General features: G+C 42.1%; 1 protein-coding gene across 1 annotated transcript; it reads right to left on the bottom strand.

Moving 5' to 3' along the window:
* Positions 1-6,345: 6,345 nt before the first annotated feature.
* Positions 6,346-22,969, bottom strand: LOC119651273 (elongation of very long chain fatty acids protein 7-like). The gene is made up of 5 exons (XM_038054778.1): positions 22,804-22,969; positions 7,586-7,655; positions 7,333-7,523; positions 7,020-7,272; positions 6,346-6,961 (listed from the first exon to the last, which is right to left on the bottom strand). Exons 2-5 carry the CDS (start codon positions 7,644-7,646, stop codon positions 6,537-6,539), a joined length of 930 nt encoding a protein of 309 aa, XP_037910706.1. The 5' UTR covers positions 7,647-7,655; positions 22,804-22,969; the 3' UTR covers positions 6,346-6,536.
* Between the last annotated feature and the right edge of the window lie 201 nt (positions 22,970-23,170).

Below are 23,170 nucleotides of genomic sequence, written 5' to 3'. Positions count from 1 at the left end.
AAATCCCTAGTTTGTTCGTCCTGTAAAATACTGACCTACATTCTGGAGAACAGAATAAGACCGAACACTGAATAACTCACTGGCGAGTACCAAAGCGGTTTCAGGCCGGGTCGCTCCACAACCGACCAGCTTTTTATTGTTAAATTAATCTCGCAAAAATGCTATGAATATAACATTGACGTGTATCAAATCTTCAAACAAGCAGATTCTTCCCGGACTACTTGTGGCAGATTGCTAAGAATGAGGAAGCTGAGCGGGATGAAAAAGAACTGCCAGCTGATTGTTGAGGATTTTAACAACAAACGCTTGGGAGAAGAACAGAAGGCGGAGCCTACCGCCCCAAACGCAATCGATCTCAAGACGAAGTCGACCAAAAGCACAAGGGGAGCAGGGTGGGCAGGAGCTCGGACGTTAAGCAACCTCTAGAGAAAAGTAAGCTGTAACAGCCAAGCAAAGAGCCTCGAACTTCGAAACTCTTGAGCGACGTAGCCAGGAGCCACTTAGGTGTGAGCTGGTGCATGGCAATTTTGCTAGCGGCAAACTAGCGCTGGAGGTGTGCACTAGTGTTGTGGCCAGGTTGTCGGAAATGGCCATTGAGCAACTCTTGGACGCCAAAGGTGAACACACGAGATCCATCCCCTGTTTTGATTCCTGTCAGGTGGCCCATGGGTTCCACGTTTTAACTTGTGAGGACTAATTCTCTGTGGATTTTCTCGGTTCGTGCGTCGCTGAGAACAGCGACGCCTGGGAGTACGTAAAGCCTAACGTCATCCTCTGCGACAAGATTCACAGGAGACCTTTCGCTCGCATCTGGTTGCCGAATATCCGTGTAATCCCTGCGCTTTCAAAACCTCAGGATTTCCATAGACGACTGGGTAGTTATCAAGAAGGAGGAACCCCAGATAAACAGCCAACCTTTTCTGCTACTTATAAACACGGAGTGCCTGTGGGCACTGGAAAAGGTAGACTATAAAGTTCGGCTTGGTGTCTCGGTGTTCCTTTGCAAAACCGGACGTCGAGCGTGGATCTAAACGACGCCGCCAACGAGCTGTTGGAGGAGATGAGGGTAACACAGGTAAATCTGCAGCACTCAAACTGTGCCTCGGCTAATTCGCTTATTTTCGTCCTAGAGAAAGGGGCCTAGACGACTACATGTCTCACGACCGATCAGCTCCGCCAGAAGAATTATAACACTACACGAGCACCATAGCAACAAAGAAGCCAACCTGTTGATAGGCTGCGACGCCAATGCAAGGAATGCACTTTGGGGCAGCTTGGAATTCAACGAGAGATGTGAGCCCTTCTTTGATTTTATTATTAATACAAATCTATCGGTGTGTAACAGGGGCAGTATACCAAGCTTCCATTTCCGCAGCTCGGAAAACTGTGACGGTTGGGAGGATTTCCTTGATATCACCCTATTAACCGATAATATGATTCTTAGGGTGGAGAACTGGAGAGTGTCTGGCCAGATATCCTTCTCAAATACTTTTCAGTCTAGATCTCGAGGATCTCTCAAGAGGATCGAATGGAGTAAGTTTGGTCAAGTAATCAAGAAGAAACTCTCCGGTACGCAAATTGGCAAGATTGGGACGACAGGTGAACTGGAAGCCAAGGTTGGGGTTCTGGAAAAGGCATTCGATACTACCTTTTAAGTCTCGTAACTTGCTAAATGAAACATGAAGACACTGCCACCGTAGTGGAATTAAGATCTGTCCAGCCTCAGGAAGCTGACCAGGGAAATCTGCTACAGACATAAATATTCGACAGCCTGAAGAAATGTAAGTCGGCCATCAAGACCACCAAGAGGTGGTCTTGGTTGGACTATTGTCAGAACATCGAAAGCACCAGTGAATCCACGAAGCTCAGTAAGATTCTGTCCAAGGAACACCCCTTCTTAAAAAGTCGAAGGGCTCCTGGATGGAATCTTCTGGTAAAACCTTGGAGCTGCTGGTTCAGATGCAATTTCCCGCCAGCGAGGAGGACTGTAAGTGAGTACCTTGCCTGGAGGGTTTGCAACCGTGCGAGACTGCCAAATCAGTAATTATAAAATCGGCTGTAAGCTGGCAACGGAACGGAAGAATGCCGCATACCGAGTAATGTTGCATTCTCAAAGAACGCGGGCACGCGCAGAGACTTATCACGAACTCCCTCGAGCGCAGAAGCGACTTCACAGACGGAGAAAGGAAGCCTGGGCGAACCAACAAGTCTGTGAACTAGAAAAGTACAGAGAGCAACCGCACCAGGTGCGCAGGTTTTACTAACAAGTCAGCAGGATGAAGCCTTATACACTTCGATGCTCATCCTGCCGAGACAAAGAGGGAAATCTGATTTCCGACAGAATGGGCATATTAGAGCGATGGGTTGAGTACTTTGATGAGCTACTGAACAACCAGAACATCGGCGAGTTGGAGGTCCCGCCAACTGAAGACGACGGACAAATACTGCCACCACCAAGTTTAGGAGAAACAGTCCGTGCAATTCATCGGCTAAAAAACCATAAGTCGCCAGGAGCCGATGGAATTACAGCCGAATTGATTAAATATGGAGGCGAGCAGTTACACCAAGTGGTTCATCAACTTGTGCTCAAAGTATGGGACAGCGAATCAATGCCTGACGATTGGCAACGAGGCATACATAAAAAGGGAGATATCACACAGTGCAGCAATTATAAAGGTATCACGTTGCTGAGTACCATCTATAAGATATTCCCCACTATCTTGCTAGGCCGGATAGCCCCGTACGCCCAGAACATCATTGGCCCATATCAAAGAGGCTTCACTCCAGGCAAACCAGCAAAGATCAGATTTTCTCTCTGCGGCAAGTGATGGAAAAACTGTTGGAATATGGACAACAGTTGCACCATCTGTTCATCGACTTTAAAGCCGCCTATGATAGCATAGCTAGGGTAAAATTGTGCACGGCCATGAGAGAATTCGGTATCCCGACGAAATTAATAAGACTGACTAGGCTGACCCTGACCAATGTGCGAGGCCAGATAAAAGCAGCAGGATCACTCTCAAGACCATTCGACATCAACAACGGTCTACGACAAGGGGATGCGCTATCATGCGTCCTCTTTAACCTGGCCCTAGAGAAAGTGATCCGTGATGCTGAGGTGAATGCAAGAGGTACGATCCTCTTCAAGTCCACCCAACTACTGGCCTATGCTGACGATATCGACATCACGGGAAGAACCACCCGAGACGTGCAAACTGCCTTCATCCAGATCGAGCAGGCGGCGCGAGATCTTGGGCTGCCCATCAATGAAGGCAAGACAAAATATATGGTGGCAACGTCAGCACCGAAGACGAATCAACCAACAACATCAAACCGCACTGGTCAAACACAAACACGAAGAAGAATAAGGATAGGAGAATACAACTTTGAGACCGTTGACAATTTCTCCTATCTAGGGTCGAAAATCACAACCGATAACAACTACGATGATGAAATCCGCGCACGGTTGTTGTCAGCCAACAGAGCCTATTTCAGCTTACAAAGACTGTTCCACTCGAAACGTCTCACCATAGGGTCAAAGCTCTTACTGTACAAGACTATGATCTTGCCAGTCCTCATATATTCCTCGGAAACTTGGGTTCTTGGCAAGAAATATTGCGAACTCTTGGCCGGGTTCGAGAGAAGAATCCTCCGAAGAATTTTTGGCCCCCTACATGAGGATGGACGATTCCGTAGCCTACACAATGACGAAATCTATGAGCGATACCATGACCGTCCGGTTGTGGATAAAATCCGGCTCAATAGGTTACGGTGGCCGGGTCACTTAATCCGTATGGATGAAGATGATCCCACCCGGAAAGTCTATAAGGGCAATATCTATGGTAGGAAAAGAAGACGAGGCAGACCCTGCCTAAGATGGAGCGATGGCGTGGGCCAGGACGCCAGACAGCTTTTAGGGATATCGAATTGGTGGACCTCGGCGCAAAACCGGGATGTCTGGAGTTCCTTATTAAGGCAGGCCTAGACCGGATACCGGTTGTTGCGCCGTTGAGGATGATGATGAATTACACCAAGCGGTTCATTAACTTATACTCAAGGTGTGGGAAAGAGAAGGACAATTGTCATGACAAAATGTGATTGATAATGACCTAATAGACCATCCTCAGTGGCCGGAGACGATCAAGAGGGGAGAACTACCCCGCAAGCTTAAAAACATTGTGAAATTGACCGTTAAAGTCCACCCTCAAATGTTGAAGCTACATCGAAGTGTTCCTTCGACAGGTACTTGCTTCTATACTAGTTAGGCCCGGGAATGTGGGGCTGAGTCATCTAAGCACTTGCATCCCCCACGTGTGATCATATAAAAATTTACATTTTCTTTTCCCGTCCTCCCCTTTGACTCCGCAAAAATCCCCTTAAAAAGGGGCATCCTTCAATAGATTAGCCTGACGATACCAAAGCAAGAATGGTATTTCGAAGCCTCCGCTTCACAATGCATCTGAGGCAGGAGAAATATCGACAGATGATGCGATACACAGTGGCTATTCCCTTTCGATCGTGGCACTCGGGTCCAGAGTTTTAGGGCCCATGCGCGCATGCATGCAATTTAGTTCGCGTGTTGATCTTTCGGAGGGCTAGCGCGAATCCCCTTGTTTGTTGGATTTTCAGGAACCAATGCAGGTCCACGCAGCGATCAAAGGAACCCCACCACCCTCCCTCCACAACATTTCTGGGCCGAGCTACCATGGAGCGCAAGCGCTTTTCAATGGGATACTTCGATGGAGCTTCAATATTTGCGAGTCATTCGCCGTCTTTCTACGCTTCTGGATAGCTCCCCCCTCTACGTCTTCTTCGATCGTTTAGAATAGTCATTTGATCCTCGCATATCCCATTTTATCACTACACAAGGAGATATAACACGAGCCATTAAAAAACTGTTTGGCCAAAGTTGAGGGGGTACGAAATGTAGAGGACCGAAAAGAGGAGAAAGCGAAGGAGGACTAGACCGCCAAATCCGTTCATTAGACCGGCGGACAGCAGGACATTTGCGGAAGTCCCCAGCAGGATCTACTTTAAGAGCTAGTCTGAAGACAATAGAACAGAAAAATCTTCCACACTACTGACGAAGGATGGCGGAGTCTTCGTCGAGCTAAGCCCAAAGACAACGAACATCACTATGTTTTTGGAGGCGGTCAAGTGGCTATTGCGAGAGAAGGCTTTCGTTTCTAGCCTAGAAATTAATGAGTGACGACTAGGAATGAGGCATTATCTGTCGCATATATTAAAAGGGAGATATCATACAGTGCAGCAATTATAGGGGTATTGCTGAGTACCATCTCTAAGATATTCTCCGGTATCCTGCTAGATCGGATAACTCCATACGCTCAGAAAATCATTGGCCCATACCAAAGAGGTTTCCTTACAGGAAAATTAGCAACAAATCAGATTTTTCTTTCTCCGCGACTAGTGATGGAAAAACTTTTGGAATATGGACATCAGTTGCACTATCTTTTCATCGATTTTAAAGCCGCCTAAGATAGCATAGCCAGGTTAAGACTGTACACGGCCATGAGAGAATTCGGTATCCCGAAGAAATTGATACGACTGACTAGACTGATCCTGATCAATGTGCGAGGCCAGATAAAAGCAGCAGGATCACTCTCAAGACCATTCGACATCAACAGCGATCGGAGACAAGGGGATGTCCTCTTACCCTCTTACCCTTACCTCATGTATTTCTTGAAGACTTGGATTCTTGGCAAGAAAAATTGCGAACTTTTGGCCGCGTTCGTGAGAAGAATCCCAAGAAGAATTTTTGGCCCCCTACATGAAGATGGACGAGCCTACATAACGACCAAATCTATGAGCGACACCACGACGCTTCAGGTGCACGAATGGTGAACCTTCTCTCAAACTCCGCAAAAAATCTTCAAAAGGACCCTCGAGAGCTTAATAGATAAATGTTCAAAATACTAAAAAATAAATAATTAATTGTAATATTCATTTTATTTTCCGGAATATAAAACGAATTGACATGACAATTTGCATTAAATTGAACATAAGCAAGATACAAATGCCACGTCCTTTTAAAAGAATCTACTTGAAAAGAAGCCACAACACATTTTCTTAAGATGAATAGTGAGTAATATTTTGTTTTTAAACATAAATAAAAACAAAGTATTAGTTCTGTACTATCATTAAATCTTAATTCTAATCAACAATCAAATGATTCTAAAACACAATCAAATGATATAAAATCTTGGTTGTAGACGTTGAACAAATACAGATACTTTCTCTTCTTGAAAATAACTCAAACAAGAAAGCATGTACATTTCTTTGAAAGAATTCAATTAAATTCATATTTACACAGTCAAAAATAGTATCTAAAGCAATCACGATTTATCTATCACACAATACAAATAACAAACAAACATTCATAACTTACACAAGAACACATTTCCTATACCCTATGACTAAGCAAGTTATCTCCTTTGTTCTCGCTCTAGAAAAAAGTAAATTATACCCCTGGATACGTTTACGATTCGATAAACCCCCTAAGACTATCTTAATCGATTTTATTCCTGTTTAATACTTTTCCCGTTTGCATCCATGGTATTTGGGTTGTTGTTGGAGTCAGCTTGGGCAATAAGTCGTTTCATAGCATCACCCTCGGCCAGTAGATTCCGGCTAGCCTGCAACACCTTGTCCTTGTTCTTCTTGCTATAAGCCTGGCGATAGAAGTTGCCGAAAAGATACAGGAAGATCACGCAGTTTCCGACAAAGAAGAATGTCAGGGATCTTGGGAGTTTGCAGTCCATGGCGACGATGGTGACCAAGTAGAACAACATAAGACAGAATTGGATGAGTTGGACCCATGTCATGTACTTCTTCCACCACAAGTACTTTTGGTATTTGGGTCCCATGGCGGCCAACATGTAGTAGAAGTACATGATTATGTGCACGAAGGAGTTGAGGAGACCAATAACAATGCCTTGTTCACCTGGAATATTCAGAGGTTGATTAGGGTCCTTGTGTAATTTGGGGGGCATTTTACTTACCTGGCAAGTATTTCAAATATCCCCATGAGAAGAGAGCGGTTACAGTGTGATGATAGACATGGAGGAAAGTGACTTGTCCTTGTTTCTTGCGTAGTACAAAGAAGACGGTGTCCAGTAAATCAACAATCTTGGAGAAGAAGTACCACCAGGCGCCAACCCAAACATCTAAAGTGAATTGACGATCGGTTTCAGTTGTGGCACTTTTGCATGTGTTGTTGAAAATTGTCGAGAAGGAGTTTTCTGCTTTGAAAGCCTGGAAGATAGAAAGAGTGTCCAGTTAGTATCTGTGATGATTTTTCATCTTGTTACTGACCCTTGAGCACATCCAGGTTGAGAATATCACTTGGTACGCGTTGTAGACAATCATAATTTTCTGAAGATCATATGGTTTGCGATTGGTCATAAATTGTGGTCCGATTTTCAATACAAAGAGTAAGTACATGCCAAGTATCGTCAAAAGTGGTCCAGGAGATTTCATGAGCAGCCAGCTATCGACTTCGGGGTCTGGAATGTTTTGTTTTTTAGTGATGGGTTAATGAGTGTCAGGTTTTCGGGGTAGTTCTTACCGATTCCAACTTTTAGCTCATCGTACTTCGAACGTATTAGATCTACCATTGATGTCGACATCTTGGATGGCTGTGGAGGAAAAAGAAGATCCATGTAGCTTTTATGAAAGATTTTTTTCGAGTTTTCAATTTAAAGATAAAAAGTGTGGACAGGAGAGTTGAAATCTTTCTGGTCCACAATTGTAATTGGCCTTGGTTCGTAACCTATAGTTTTTGCTACTGTCTTTGCTGTTGGCTAATTATGCATTTGAAATTAGACATGGTTACTTAAAATATGAGGTAATAACTCATTTCCTATATTTTCAAATTATAAGAGATATAACAATAACACAAAATTCATACTAAACCACCAAAACAAATTCGCCTTCACTCAAGTTTACATGGCCAAATCAAGAGCACCTTTAAATCATTGACGTGCAAGGTTATGACCAGAGTCGCTGATTTTCACTGTCCGCGCAACCGTTTGTGCGATAAGTTCTTGGGAATAAACAAAGAGATTTTACCATCGGAAATACTTTCACTGGAACATGTTAGAGGACATACATATATGCGCATATATTGTCACAAATCATTTGTCTAATAGTCGATTACCTGGTACTCGTCACCAAATTTCAACTATTCTAACGACTCCTATACATTTTATGATGTGTCGAGTTTTGTGGAAACCGGCTCAACCACTTTCCTTGTGAAGAAAAAAATTTGGAAAATTGCAAAATCCCTTATTATCTGTAATTTTTGGGTAATCATCATCTTGGTACTAATAAGCGCATGCTAATATTAGTGGACAGTGGTGTGGTGAGTTGATAACTTTCCCAAATGGTATGTCGGGCTAAGTCGCCATGATTGGATGTAAGTGCTATGCAGGTTGATTTGTTTTAATGCATTGTTACTGTAAACCCGGATTTGATTTATAGAAAAATCTGGATGAGTCTCGGTTGCTAATTTATACGGTTGAAGCCTGTTTGGTGACATACAGAGTACAATGGATTGAAGCTTCCATGGAAATGCCCGAAGCGGACTTGTTTTTCAGTAAAATTTTTCCTAGGGTAATAATTGGACAATGTCTGAGGAATGCCGGTTTGGCACTAAAACATTTCTCTATTAATTAGTGCCGGATGTACCTGGAATTCGTAGTACAACTATGAACAGGAAAAGAGCTAAGAATTTGAATGCTATGAAGTTGCCATGCTGGTAGCGAACAATACTCTCGATCCGGGAAGGCGCTCTCAAAAACGAGCCCCAACCTGAAGTTAAGATATTTCTATATATCTTTACATTTGTTCCGTTCATATAGATATTTCACTTGTATGGCATTAACTGGCCGAAACAATGCGAAAAATCTGCAAAAAGAGAGAGTTAAGTGGGTCCCAACACTCAGCACACATAGTTGCGAGCAGAACACGAATTTGTACTTTGTACTTAGCGAAACTATTTTACCCACATACTAAACTTAACCAAGGCATATGTGTGGCAGATAAAAAAACCAAGCCATTATCATCATAACTATTGACCACGAACATATAACATTTAAAATGAACACAGAAGTGCATTATGGAACCTTCACCCATAAAGAAGATAATTATTCGCATACCATACAATACTTCTTAGATTGCATCTATTCACACTTGCTAACACTTGATAGTATGCTGGTAAAACAACATTCTTAGGTGGATAAGTTAACACCACACGCAATTAAATCGAAAAAGTATGTTAAGATTTTTTCAGTGAATTTCTATTTCAATTCTTCGGCAACTTATCAGTTGGCAATGATAAATTCTTGGCTTAATAATATGAACAAAACATCATTAAATTAAATACTTTGATATTTATAAAAAGATACACAAAGTTTAATCAACTAAATATCCCCTGACAAAGATCTAAATGCAACCCTTTGCACTCCTTATACGAATTTGTATGAAAAAAAAAATCGAGTTACTGGCTTAAGTCTTTCGTTTTTGTATACAAACGAAAGTGTAAGGAAAATTGCTAACGTTGAACTTGATCGCAATTATTTCAACATGAATTCATGGTTGGTAACAGAAATATCTTTCAGATAAGATACTCAATCCGGATTTAAATTCGATGGAAATATACAAAAGTAAAATAGAAGAAAATTTACCGAAAATTCCTAGGCCAGAAGTTGCAAACTGTGGAGCCTAGAGCGCAAAGGGCATCAGTCGAAGTACTCCGATATGCTCAAGTAACTGCCAGAAGCGCCATTCGTTGTCCTGACCTGATGGGCCCTATGTATGCTTCACTCGTATGCCGTGCACATCCTATCGCTCCATTGGTTAAGATCGGCAGCGATAACCCTTTACACAGGATGGTTTTCCTAGTCCCCACTCGGAATTTGCAAGACCGGCAAGCTGGCTGTATATTTTTTTTTTTTTGCTTTGCTAGTGGCTTATGTCTCTTACATCCACTGATCCATAAGCCTAGGTACTTTAAGTCTGTTACCACTTGAATAGTGCTGCCCTGCACTTTCAGCTGTGGCCTCCTGGACAATTTCCCTTTGAGGAGGATTGGCTGCGTTTTCCTCGCTGATAGTGTAAGCTTGACATCACTGCACAACGATGTAATATTGTCTGTGGCGTTCCGGGCAAGGTCTTCAATTTTTCTACTACCTCTGCCCTCGATGGCGATGAGAATGTCATCTACGTAAGCGCAACTAGAGTAATTTGTTCCGATATACAAAACAGCTTGATGAGTAGTTGGTCAAAGACATGATTCCGAAAACTCGACCCGAGCATGGAATCCTGTGGGCAGCCTTTGCTAACTCTTTTTTCTTCCCTCTCGAAATTGTCTTTCGTAGCTATCATTCGGTCCCGTAGATAGCTGGAGATGAGCGCATAGAGTGCAGATGCGAGCTTCGTTCTTTCCAGCTCTTTAAGTGCAGCTGGCCACCAAAGATGGTCGAAGGTTCCTTCAATGTCAAAGGCGATTCCAAGCACGTAAGGCTTCTGACTGGTTCAGACAATATTCTCCACTCCATAGATTGCATCCTCGGTGCCCTTCCCTGTAGGGAACCCAAGAAGTCAAGAAAAGATTTCAGCTTGTTAATAATGAGCCGTTCCATCAATTTGTCAGCCACCGGGAGCAAGCATATTGGCCTGTATGGCTTCACTTCTGCCCTATCCTTTCCTTACCCCTTATAAATCACTCGAATCGATCCCACCTTCCATATCGCAGGGAAAACTTGCTCCTGCAGACACTAGTTATACATTTCCAGGATCTGTTGTAGAATAGCATCGACCGCCCCTTTTAATGATTTCCACCTCGATTTGGTCTGCCCCTGGCGCCTTACCATTCCGAAATTGGTTGGTTGCAGCTTCCAGTTCTGCAATTTCAAACGGCCTCTCAGCTTTCACTTTATTTCCACCGCGATCTTCTATCGTGATCCTGATTGAGTCCCTAAGAGCACGTTGATTCGCCTGCCAGCCTGGCTTTAGCTATGTCCCTCCAGTTTTCCGTCATTCCCTCCCTCCCCAGATGTGAGCAGTTCCTCCCTCCGCAGCCTGCCCAGAGCAGACTTGTATGTAATCCCCCACCGATTTACGTTACCTACTTTAGTAACGAATTTCCTCCAGCTTTCCAATTTGGATTTCCTCAGTTTGTCTTTATAGGCTTTTCGCCAGAGCCTGAAATCTCTCAGACTTTCATCCCAGTTGGCTATATTTCTAGCCTTTTGCAGTTTTCTTCTAGCCTGATTGAACCCTTTCTTTAGCCTTGAAATTCTCTCATTCCAGCCTGGTATTTTGCCACTTCTCTTTTGTTTCCGAGGGATGGCTTTTTCGCTTGTGTTGATTATGCGCGTTTGCATAATTTCTGCCAGCACTTCTGCGCTTGTTGTCAAGTTTTCATTGCGAGCGCGATCCTCTGCACTCCTCAGTTTGCCTTGAAATTTTTCTACTTCGCCTTTTTGGTAGGGAATCGAGGCTTCCTGTTGGGTTGTGCGAATTCATTGGTTGCATTTCAGCGAAGAGTGATTTCAATCGATCTATGGTCGCTAAATGTCAGGCTATTTACCACCCTCCGATTTTTCACCAGCTTGGCAGCAAAGACCTGGTGTAGTCAGCGTGATGTCAATGTAGCACTCATTTTCCGGTATGCTCCTCCTGAAGGTTGGTGGCTCATTTGTTGTATTGAAAACAACCAAGCCTCTGTTGGCAATAACTTCTTCCATTTTCCTCCCTCTAGCTATTTTTGGGTCGTTCTGCGTTCTCCTGGCACAAATCGGGTCCCATATAGGTGAGCTAGCATTGGCACCAATGCCGATAATAGCCAGCTTTTCGCCAATGCTTTCTTCAGCTTTTCAGTGGAGTCACTTATGTGACTCAATTTGAGAGCCGTGCTGCGATCTTTTTTGTACAGTATCGCGTAACTCTGGGCTTGCTTTCATTGTTTTCGATTGCAACAACCGCTGTAGTACTGCCTAACCAGCAAACTTTCCCCCCATATTCATACGGCTCTTGGGCTAGTATGATGTCAATTTTGTTCCCTCGTATCAGATTTGCCTCCTCGTTTGACACAGTTCTCGACCTTTCCATATTGAGTTGATGGATTCTCAACATTTGTAATTTGTTCTTGAGATCCTCCATTTCATGGATGCTTTGTATTGCGGACAATCTCTACTGTTTGCCGTATTTCCGGCATCATTTCCTTCATTAGTGATGATGATCGCCGGCACCACCAAAGTGCGGAATTCACTCTCAATAGAGGAGCCCCTAATGTCTTTTAGAGGAATCACCCCAGGCCACCGCGTGAACCAATCGTGGATTGTGAGGCAATACCTGACACGGTACAAGTCTCGCTATGGGCCAATGGCCCTGTCTGGCCCACGAATTAAAGTCGTTGCTCATGTACGGCCAGAAATATTTGGCTGTGACTAATCGGTTCATTTGCCGGATGCCTGGATGCGCCGGATCGTGAACGACGTTAAATATTCACATGCGAAAAGCGGCCGGAATGTATAGCCTTAGTTCCCTTTTTGAAGTCTCACAGTACGTAGACGTCGAGCTAAAAGTGGAGAACTCCCTGAAAGTATATTTGGAGGAACTCCTTAAATCCTGAAGAACTCTGTTGTCCTCGTGATCTTCCGCGATTGGCGGGAAATCGATTCTGGTGGGGATCCTGACTTCGTCAATTCATGACAAAGCGTTGTTCGAAGTCAGACATGAACTGGCTTATGGCGCTCTAGGATTTGATGGTTGACGAGGAGACTCTTTGCTGGGTTTCTTTTTTAAGGCTTGTGGTCCTTGAACAGCCTGTCTGCCTTCGATAGTGTTTTATTGCAAGATGCGTGCAAATAACTGACGATCGTAGGTACTGTTGATCCGTTTGACAGGTTTCAACTGTTTTGAGAAGAGGCGCCCGCCAGCTTTCATTCACCTTTTGGTGAAGAGCAGCACCTATAGCAATGTCTGAGGCATCGGTGAAAACGGCTAGGGGTGCGTCTTATTGAGGGAATGCGAGAAGCGTGGCATCCACCATCTGTTACTTGCTTGACTCAAATGCATGGATAGCGACTGTGGACAACTCAATCAGTCGGGTGTCTTGGGTTTTCGGCCCGGATAGGCAATTGTTAAAGATCGATTGATGGTAGGCAGCACTGGGTCGGAAACGACGGTAGAAGCATGCTCAAAAACCTTCTCAGATCCTTAACAGTTTAGGGAAGCGGGAAACTCACAATTGCTTGCATTTTGTCCGGGTCCAGTTTAATCCTATCAGAGGTAATATTTTGGTCGAGAAATTTCACCTGCGGTTGGATCATTTTGCACTTTCCAACATTGAGGACAAGTCCGACCTGAAGGAGACGTTGAAAATGGACTCGAGGTGCGCTATATGCCTAGACTGTGAAGAGGAGGCGACCGAAACATTATTCATGTAAACGAAGGTCTCGTAGAACAGAGTGGAGGAATCTCTGAAACGTTTGCGCGCATTGCACAGTGCAAAAATCATTCTGAGAGGCCGAAAAGTGTGCATATAGCCGTTTTCGGAATGTATTTAGCGACTACATGGATTTCGTGGTAAGCCTTGGCTAGGTGCAAGGTAGAAAAAATACGTAGTCCGGGATATCGGTCTGGAATAGTCTGTGCGTTTAGGCATCTGAAGTCGCCACAAGGTCTTCATCCGTCATTCGGGTTGAGGACTATATTGAATGGCGAAGACCAACAGTTGTCTGAGGGTCTCCATATACCCTGCTTCAAGAGCTCTTCAAATTCTTTCCGCGCAACTGCGAACTTTTGTAAGAGGAAAGCCGGTGGTGTTGATGTAGTGCTGAACATCATGCTGTACTGGCTCGGAGAGTATACGATCGCGCCTGTACCAATCAAATAGTTGCGGCTGCTCAGGGGGTCGTATACAGAAAGACGACGTGGTGTTGTGCTGATGGCAGTGACTTTGAGTGAAAGTTGGTTATTATCAGACTTAGCCGTAGATATTGATTAATGTGTTAAGATACAAAGAAAAGAAGAAGGAGTGTTATTCATCCTCAATTTAAAACACTAACTCTCCTTCAAAACGGAAAATGATGATATTAAAAGCTCAATAGATTTCATTAATGGAGGGCGGACGTACAAATTGTTTTTGGAGTCGGAAGAAATGGCGGAAAATTTCGAATTTATTGGCTCGGCACGTCATCTTATCTAGTGAATGCTGATTTACCGCCCCCTTAATAAAATAGGACAGAGTTTCTGATGTTTTGCCTCTGTTCTGGACGAAAATTTGAGTCCTAACTTTTCTATATAAACTTTATTAGTAACAGCTCAACAGACGACTGTATACAGAAGATTCAATTACCAGCACATTGTTCGAAATTTTATGTAGAGAAAAATCATTGCGCATTTTCGACCGCGCCGGTAATTGCGGGAGAAAAATTCTGCGCATAAGGTGTGGTGCTTGGCAGCTTGGCCAGTGGTTGCGGACATGTTTATGGCTTGTCACATGAGATGGGGAGACATTGACATGCAGACACAGCAATACATTAACATAGGTTAAAGATATACAGTGACATTCCGTGTCCCTTTCCTGCTAAATTTGCTCCTCCTGAATACAGTTTTCTGGTGATAGATTTCAGAGTTACGAAGCTAAACTTAACAGTGACAAAGAGTTATCGGAGGGACATGTGGATCTTCAAAGTCTACTCTGACGGTCTCGACTATTAGAAATTTCATAAATAATGAATATTAATTATTTTGTTGAGGATGCTGGGAGTCCTGAGTGTGCACCCACTTAGGAAGCAACTTGTTTCTTCTCTTCTGGTCCTTGCACTCCTTTTTCTTGGGCTAAACACCCAAGTTTTTCACAGATAGAACGATTATCATTTGTCGCTGATTTCGGTCAGGCTGCTCCCAGGGCGGAGGTGAGGCAGCATCTGATGAGTTGCCTCTGCCCTGGACGAAACCGTCAGTCAACTTTTTTGAAGATTAATTAGTTTCATTTAAGGTTCTAAGGGAATATCAATTTGGAGACACATGTCCCCAGAAAACTCATTCGCCTGTTAAAACCTGGGAAGCAAACTTATCATTTTTTATGGAAAAAACTTGATTTTTTCTGTCATTTAAATTTAATTTTAATATTTTAGTAATTTGTCAGTTTATATTCTCATCAAAGCACTCAATTAACAACTATTAAGTGAGACAATAACTATGAAACAATTTTTACTACACTTCAAAATTGATGAGTATCGTTCCCAGCTAACAAAGATTGCATATCCATATAGAACCTCAACTAATGAATGACAATATGAATTGCACTGTAAGCTACTGATTACAACCTCTCATTAAATTATGAATCAATGAATGATTGATATTTCAGACGTGTTTGTATCCATAATAGCTATTTGCCTAATATGAAATCAACAGAGAGCATACCGCTTGATACATGCTCCTCGCTATTTTGCATCAACAAAAAGATGTTTCACTGTCGTCACCCAAATGCCTCATCAATTGAACTCTTCATTATTATTCAATTCATGTTTTATAAATTGAATGCAATACGTCACACTTAGCGGTTGTAGACTTTTAGATTGAATAATTTTTGGTTAAGATAAGAATAAGAAGTTGCTAGGAGGGAAGTTTTGCAAGAACTTTTTGGGTTAACGAACATAGATAGTTTGGTGACGGTTCAAAGTCTAAATCGGTTTGAATACTTACGAAGGACAGGGTTAATTTTTGGTTTTGAATCCTCCTTGCATCCGTCATTCTCATACTAGTACGGTCGTTAAATGAACAGGAGCGTTTTGAATAGGAGTGGAAGAAAGATACAATCAAAATTCATGCAGAGACTTAATTTGTTGAGACAAAATACAAGCTCACACTTCATAAGGTGAATGACTCCCTATCCTCAATTGGGCAACGCTAGGCAATTTACAAATTCGGCAATGCATGATGGGCACTAAAATTCGATCTGATTCTACAGCTCAAAGTGCAAACCATTTCCTGGTACCAAATTTGCTGTATTTTTCTGTTTCTTTCTAATTATCTGATCAAGAAACCATGATGAAGTACAAGATATTGACAACAAACAAAGGGCCTAAGATATGCGTAACAAAAGCTTAGATGCGCCGCGAACTAAACACATTTAATTTTTTATAGTGTAGTGTAGTGTATGCGGAAATCCAACCCCGAAAAACAACCCCTTCCATTAGTAGTAGAAAGAAGATACTTATGTTGCTTGAGGAACTCCATTAATAAGGGTTTTTGAAAAGATAAGTCCTTCACAGGGCCGTAAAGAGAAAATACGTGCCGAGATAAAAATAATGCCGAAAATGGCGCCCGGGGTCATCATACAAGTCAAAATTATGCACCCCCCCCCCCTATTATCCTTTTTTTCCACAGAAATTTCTTTTCTGGGCCCGAAGGGGAATCTCTCCTCTTCGCCTCTCTTTTGTCAGGCCTGGCTCCTTCTTCATCAATGAATAGTATGCAATGATTCTAGACGAACTCGAAAATCTCCTCGTTCTAGATTTGTGAAAGAATAATCCATCAATTTTATACGACATTAATTGGTGTCGAAAAATGGAGTATTTATGCGTCATCATTTCTTCTCTCTCCTCCCCCCTCTCCGCTTTCAAACTCGTTCTCACTTCTCTGTCTCTCTCCTTTTCCCTCTCTTGTCTTCACTCTTCCTTTTCTTCTCTTCTCATGCTTCTCTTCCAATTCTCCTCCCCCTACCCTCTCCGCTCATCTCTCTCTTCACCCCTCCTGCCCCTGATTACCCTCCTCAAAGCCTTTTCCTTAATAGATCGGTCAACTATCGTTCCACAGGTCTGTTTCCATGTATGACTTGTTTACGTTACTGAAACTTGATCTCCTGCTCATGACATCAGTTTTGACTCATCTGAAGCTATAAAACTAAATTCGGAGAAGGAGTTGAAGGCCTTGGTAAAAAGTGCCAATAAATAGTATTTCAAAGAGCGGGAGAAGTAGGCATACTTTGTGTTGCATCAAACGGAGACTACGTTGAGGTGTCAAAGTAAATATTGATTTGTAAGTATGAAAATGGATTGCTAAGATTGGTCTGAACATCGAAATCGATGGGAAACGAACAAAAGGGCGGCCTAAACAGAACGGGCTTGATATGCTTGATGATGCTTTAGAAGCCTCGCGACTGCATCCAGAACAAAGCTTTGACAGAGTAGAATGGACGCAACCGATAATCCTCCAAACGGGACAAAGGCAGCAGACAAAAAAACGAGCTATGAAAGCCAACAAAGACTATACTGAGAGTCTTAAACTTGAGGAAATACTCAATAAAAACACCAAAAAAACAGGGAGTGGGCGAAATACAATACACTTCTGGGTAGTGAAATGCAGCTTCCTAGGCGGTTAAGGACTCCGCTGCCGGTGGTAACTCGATTGGAAGCTCTGAATATTTTTAAGAGGTTAGCCTCATCACTCGAAGAAGGTTCCTGGTGCAACCGAGAACTGTCAAGACTAAAGAAATACAAAAACTCAAGAAACCAGTCAGACGACTTTTTACTCATGCGTGCAAAAGCAATAGGAAGGAAGACTGATGAAACTTCAGAAACTTTCGGCATGAAAGAAAGATATTTATAAGGACTTTAAAAAGAGGGTCCCCTAGAAGATACTGTAACTGCAAAGCGAAAGAGAGACTTTAAGGTTCTTTTCGACCCCTAAACAGGATGAATCTACCAAGCAGAACTCTGCTAGAAAACCGAATTATACTTTCAGAAATGTCAGAGTGGAGTCAGTGCAGACAACCTTGGAAGAGGTAGAATTTTGGAACCATTCCAACCCGAAAATGTTGCAAGAGGAACTGAAGTACTCCAAGAATAGTGGTTCGTCTTCTTTTTCTTTATCCTTTGTCCCTTCAATAAGCGGGGTCGGCTCCTTGTGGTTGGTTTCGCCGTTTGGTTGCCGGTGAAAATAACAAGAGGTTTTATACTATCCTCTAGGGATCACAAAGAACCTGACATAGATGCAGGGCCTCAGGTAAACATTTTGCGGGCCTCTCTATTATCCCTTTGGCGTTAGTTACTTTTTTATGTGTCTCTACTCCTCCCCTTTCATCAAACCTATTTGCAAACATACAGCACATCGTCTACGTTTGATATTCTGTGTTTACGCTTTTTGTCCCACGAATTTCTATCTACGCTTGAGCACAATCTGCGCATATATCATAACTGGGCCGACTTGTAAGACCGACAGAGTAGTAAAAACGACGATTGTCCATTATTCGCCCCCAATACTGACGTAAGCGAAGAGTCAAGCACGATCCGCTGACATAGTATTAAGCGGTCATGCCTGACTTCCAAGAGGCGGGGCGTCGTCATTCGAGTCGTCATACTGGTACATATAGTCAGGTCCGAACCTGTGGTTACGTCTGTAAAGTTATCGGGTCCGAACCTATCGTCAAGTCTATAAAAGATGTCATCATGTCGTCATGTCTGTAAAATTGCTTCGCATTCGGTCCGTTATCACGTCTGCTTGCTACCTTGTTGCTCATTAAGTACATGACGTCTCACAATAGAGAGATACCTGTGGAGTTAATGCTCTTGGAGTCCATTATCAGTATCGTACCAAGTCGTTAGGGAAGACATAATTCGTTTCTTTTCCACTTAGTAACCAATTTTATGATTAGGAAAGTCAGATCAATTAACCGAAACCAAATTGGCAATCTGAAAATTTTCTGAACCATCATCAAACCAGAACTGTCATTATACGTATACGAGCCAGTAAGACAATGCTTACCTGGAGGTCTTCGAAGTTTGGGTGCCAAAGGAAGTGACATCGACTCCCATAATACAGGGCAGATGCTTTCACCAATGCGTGCTTCAGACAATTCAGCAAACGAACCCGGCCTTGTCTTTACCACGAGCTGGAAGACCTTACTAAGTTTGCCTTCCGGACCCCAAATTTTGATTATGCATATCGTACTGCAAGAGGCACCACCCTCTTCAAATCCACCAAACACTGGCCTACGCTGACCATATTGACATAATGGAAAGAACAACCAGAGATGTACAGTCTACTTTCATCCAGATCGAGTATGCGGTGCGAGATCTTGGGCTGCACATTAATGAGCGCAAGACGAAGTAAATGGTGACAAAGTCAACGCGAAAAAACAAAGAACCAACAATAAGTCTCGCCATAGGGTCCAAACTCTTACTGTCCGAGACAGTGAGCTTGGCAGTTGTCATGTATTCCTCAGAGGCTTGGGTTCTAAGCAAGAAAAATTGCGTACTCTCGGCCACGTTCGGGAGAAGAATCCTCCAAAGAATGTTTGACCAGGGACCAGAAGTAAGTGCGGACCCCTCTCTATTATCAAACAAAACTGTGGGTTATAATCCATTATCCTTATTAAAGTTTATAGGCCTCAACTGACTGAAAACGTTAACCGCGGTGTCGCTTAGCATTTTTCGGAACCAACCCTCTTGTCAGGAGTACGCCTACGAGCGAAAATGTCATCAGTTTGGCTAATTCATCTGTAATCGCTTCTAACTTACTTTTTCTTAAGAAGTTATGACCTAGGAAAAGATCTCCCCTATAATTCCTGCACCACACTTTGTTATTGAAACGCAGATAAAATTCTAGTTCGGAATAATAGTATCGTGAGGAACACTAGTATTCGGAGCTAGGGTGCAATTGTAAGTATAGGCGTAGAGGAACGGCTGAGGGATGTATACTGGGCGAGCTACCAGGAATGGAGAAGTCCAGGATGCTTATTGTGGGATACGAACCTTGGCTCACAGAAGGACTAATTAATTCTCACTAAGAAGAACTTCCGAATCATAGTATGAATCCTCACTGGTCACTGCTGCCCAAAATTACCATCTAGGAAAGCTAGGAATATCTACGGACACTGCCTGCAAGCTCTGTGCGGAGTGTGTCAAAACCTCTCTACACGTTAGGGGAATGAGTGATTTCCCCTCATTAGAATTATAAAAATAAAAACTTGGCCACAGAAGGTAAAAGAATGAGGAGCTAAATAGTCTTTAACACTACCCGTAGAGGGTTTACCAATTGAACTAGACTAAGCATATCATCTCAAATTGGATTTTTGGAGGAAGAAACCAGTGTCATCATTTGTCAATTCCAAATATTCACTTATTCTCGAGGCTTGGGGGGAATCGCCGCTTTTCAACTCCCTCTAATGAGGCCTGCATGGATAACATCTACTCTTCCTTTTTTTCAATGAAATTTCTATTCCCGGTCCCCGAGGAAACTTCGAACCAGAAGGGAATCCCTCCTTTCAACCCCTATCTCATCAGGGCTACATGGATGGCATCTATTTAGTGATGTTAAGAAAGAGCTTTGAGCACCTAAAATGATAATTTTTCCTATAAACCTTCCTCTGGAGTACTTCCTTGGCTGAACGTTGAGTGGTCTTCATACGAAATTCTGGAAAGAATGACTTTTCAAACCTTAAAAACTTCAGACAAATTATCTCGCTGAAAGGCCTGGAGAGTTAGGTTGAGTGCGAGATAACGCTTAGATCGTATCTGCTAACGACCAGCAACGAGAATTCTTTTGCCAAGATTCGTCTGACCATCGAAGTCGGTGCGAAGGATCCAGAGGGTTGCCAAAACAACAAAGGTTTGATCCGCTGGATGGTCTTTGACAGAGGAAAGTGACGGAACCGATCAAGGTGTGCCGAGCCCGCTTCGGAATGGGACAAAGTTTCAAGAAGAAGAAGTAGAAGATGCTTACCAGTAAATACCGACTTGTGAAGCCCGTCAATGGTTGCGATAATGGACTTTCAAAGGGCACTTGGCACAGAACGGTAGAGGACGAGTGCGAGCATCTCGGGAAGTCGTGGGGGGAGCTGAAGCGTATTGCAGGCAACCACGAACGATAGCACGTGGGTGTAGTTGATGCGCTATACCCCACCAAAAGGTGAAAGATAACTATTTATTTATATATCTGAAAGGCCCTTGGCGAAAACCACAAAATCTATGTTTTTATCTTATCTCCCATAGCAAAAGGAAAACCGCGAAATCTATGTATATTCTGTAAAGATGGTCTTCATACATTATTAAAATCATAATTCCGTGCAATAATTGTCCGTAAATACCTCACTCCCACGGATATCTAAACATAAACAAGTAACTTGGATGCATAGATACAAAATTCAACTGAACATTGCACATATTGTTGCAATTCCCGTTGTTCATAAGCGTTATGCAAATATTATAGTATTAACTTTCTGTAAATAACATAGTAAAATCTCCATAGATTCTCATCGTAGTTTCCCTTGACTCCAATTCTTCGTCATCTGAAAGATTTACGTTCCGAAACGTAGATAAGTGTTATGAGGCTTTTATTTGTGAATATTATGAATGAGAGAAATTTCATTTTCAAAGGAAGATAGTTAGGTTTGCATAAAATCAAGTGGGTTTTCGTGTTGACTGGGCATCTTTGAGGATCTGAGGAATATTTTTTTTATTGCAATTTATTTCATCCTAAGTAGCTTTTTACAGAGATAAGCCATTTAGTTACAACCCTAATTCCCTTCAATGAATTTAAAACGAGCTTGAATGTGGTTACATGTGAAATTTTATGTGAATAACAAGAATATAAAATTCAAGATTGTAAAATAATAAAATAACCGGAATTACCCAGTAAATATTATATTCTAAAGATATTAATCACTGAGAACAATAGATATTCGCACATGCATAATACTTGACTGTTTAGACCACATCCAAGTCGTTAGAGAATTGAGGAGGAGTGAAAATAACTAGTCAAAGTTCATTCATAAATTTTAATAAAACATTGAAATTATCTGAAAATTTTCTTGCGTTTAGTTATAAACTTGATGAAAATTCCTTTAGATACATTTTCTAATGTAAAAGATACACATCATTCAAGAATACTGATCTATTTCCTCTAGACATATCCCACAACTATCCCCCCCCCAATAATCATGTTCATATTCTGTAATATGCGCATAAACTAACCAACTAAGTCCTGGTAAACCTTGACATCAAAATATCAGCCTCGAATCATAAATTCACTTTATCTGATTCCCACCACATACATGGACAAATATTCAGCAAGTGTAGCTGCACACGTTATCTGTTTCTCAGAGGATATAAATCAATGTAAATCAATCCATCTGATCCATCAGAACCATATCGGAAATTCGTCACAACCAAATGTAAGAACATTGGACATCTTTTCTGAATCATAATTATCTACCGGAATTGGATAGATACGTGGATATCTATTTGATTTTTGAATATCACTTTAGTTGGTTCGTTGCACATTGAAATTCAAAAAGTGTCGCACTTTACCATACTCTTAGATATGAACGAAAGATACATTATGCAGCATAAGATACAGGTTTGGTTGACTTACATGTTAGTGCAGATAAGTGAGGTGTTATAGGTTTAAGTGTTGGAAACACAGATTCGAATGATTAGAAATCTGATTTACGACCATCGAAATGGATAATTAATTAATTGTGAAAAGTCATTGGTGTTCAGTATCTGACAAGATTTTGGTTACAAGTTAAGCCCATATTTCAGTATCTTTTTGTGGAAAAGAGCAATCTTCTTGCAATTTTTTTGAAAATTCCTTAACCAAAGCCTTATGGGATCCTTCTATTTCCTTTCAGGTAACCTTTCTTCCGATTTAATGTTTAAAGATACTCAAAACTTCCAAGAAACACTTTATCCAAAAAAAACTTCAAACACAGTCACTTTGTCACTATTTAACAAAATATCTTTTAGTTTTAACAATTTTTATAAATACCTTTCTAAGATTCCTCTAATATCCCGAAATCGATTTTAACTATTAAATCACTTTCGCAGAAAAAAGATACTCTTAATATCTTAACACCTGATTTACTACCAGCGCATACGATCAACTCTTGAGGTGATCGCGCCAAGACACTACTAAGACTGAACTGCCGGTGAATTGTGAGTCTAATGTATATATAAAACGCTACCAAGTTTGGTGGCCGTCAATTTTTCTACCAATTGGTGGTAAAGGTAGATTTATCAATATCTTTTACTCATTTCAACTGTAAATTTCTTTAGCTTTGTCCACAAGAGAGACCATGCTGCATCAAACTTGTGGTGGAAGATAAATTATCATTTGTACAGGTGATACGGGGTGG

The sequence above is a fragment of the Hermetia illucens genome, chromosome 3 (assembly GCF_905115235.1).
Source record: "Hermetia illucens chromosome 3, iHerIll2.2.curated.20191125, whole genome shotgun sequence".
NCBI classification, from domain to species: Eukaryota; Metazoa; Arthropoda; class Insecta; order Diptera; family Stratiomyidae; genus Hermetia; species Hermetia illucens.
This window is presented reverse-complemented; position numbering and strand designations above follow the sequence as displayed.

Bases quoted from the DNA above. Each gene is read 5' to 3' on its own strand.
- LOC119651273 (XM_038054778.1), bottom strand. From the start codon at position 7,646: ATGTCGACATCAATGGTAGATCTAATACGTTCGAAGTACGATGAGCTA. The intron at 7,273-7,332 runs GTCAGTAACAAG...TCTATCTTCCAG, and splicing joins CAACCTGGATGTGCTCAAGG to GCTTTCAAAGCAGAAAACTC. The intron at 6,962-7,019 runs GTAAGTAAAATG...TGAATATTCCAG, and splicing joins ATATTTGAAATACTTGCCAG to GTGAACAAGGCATTGTTATT.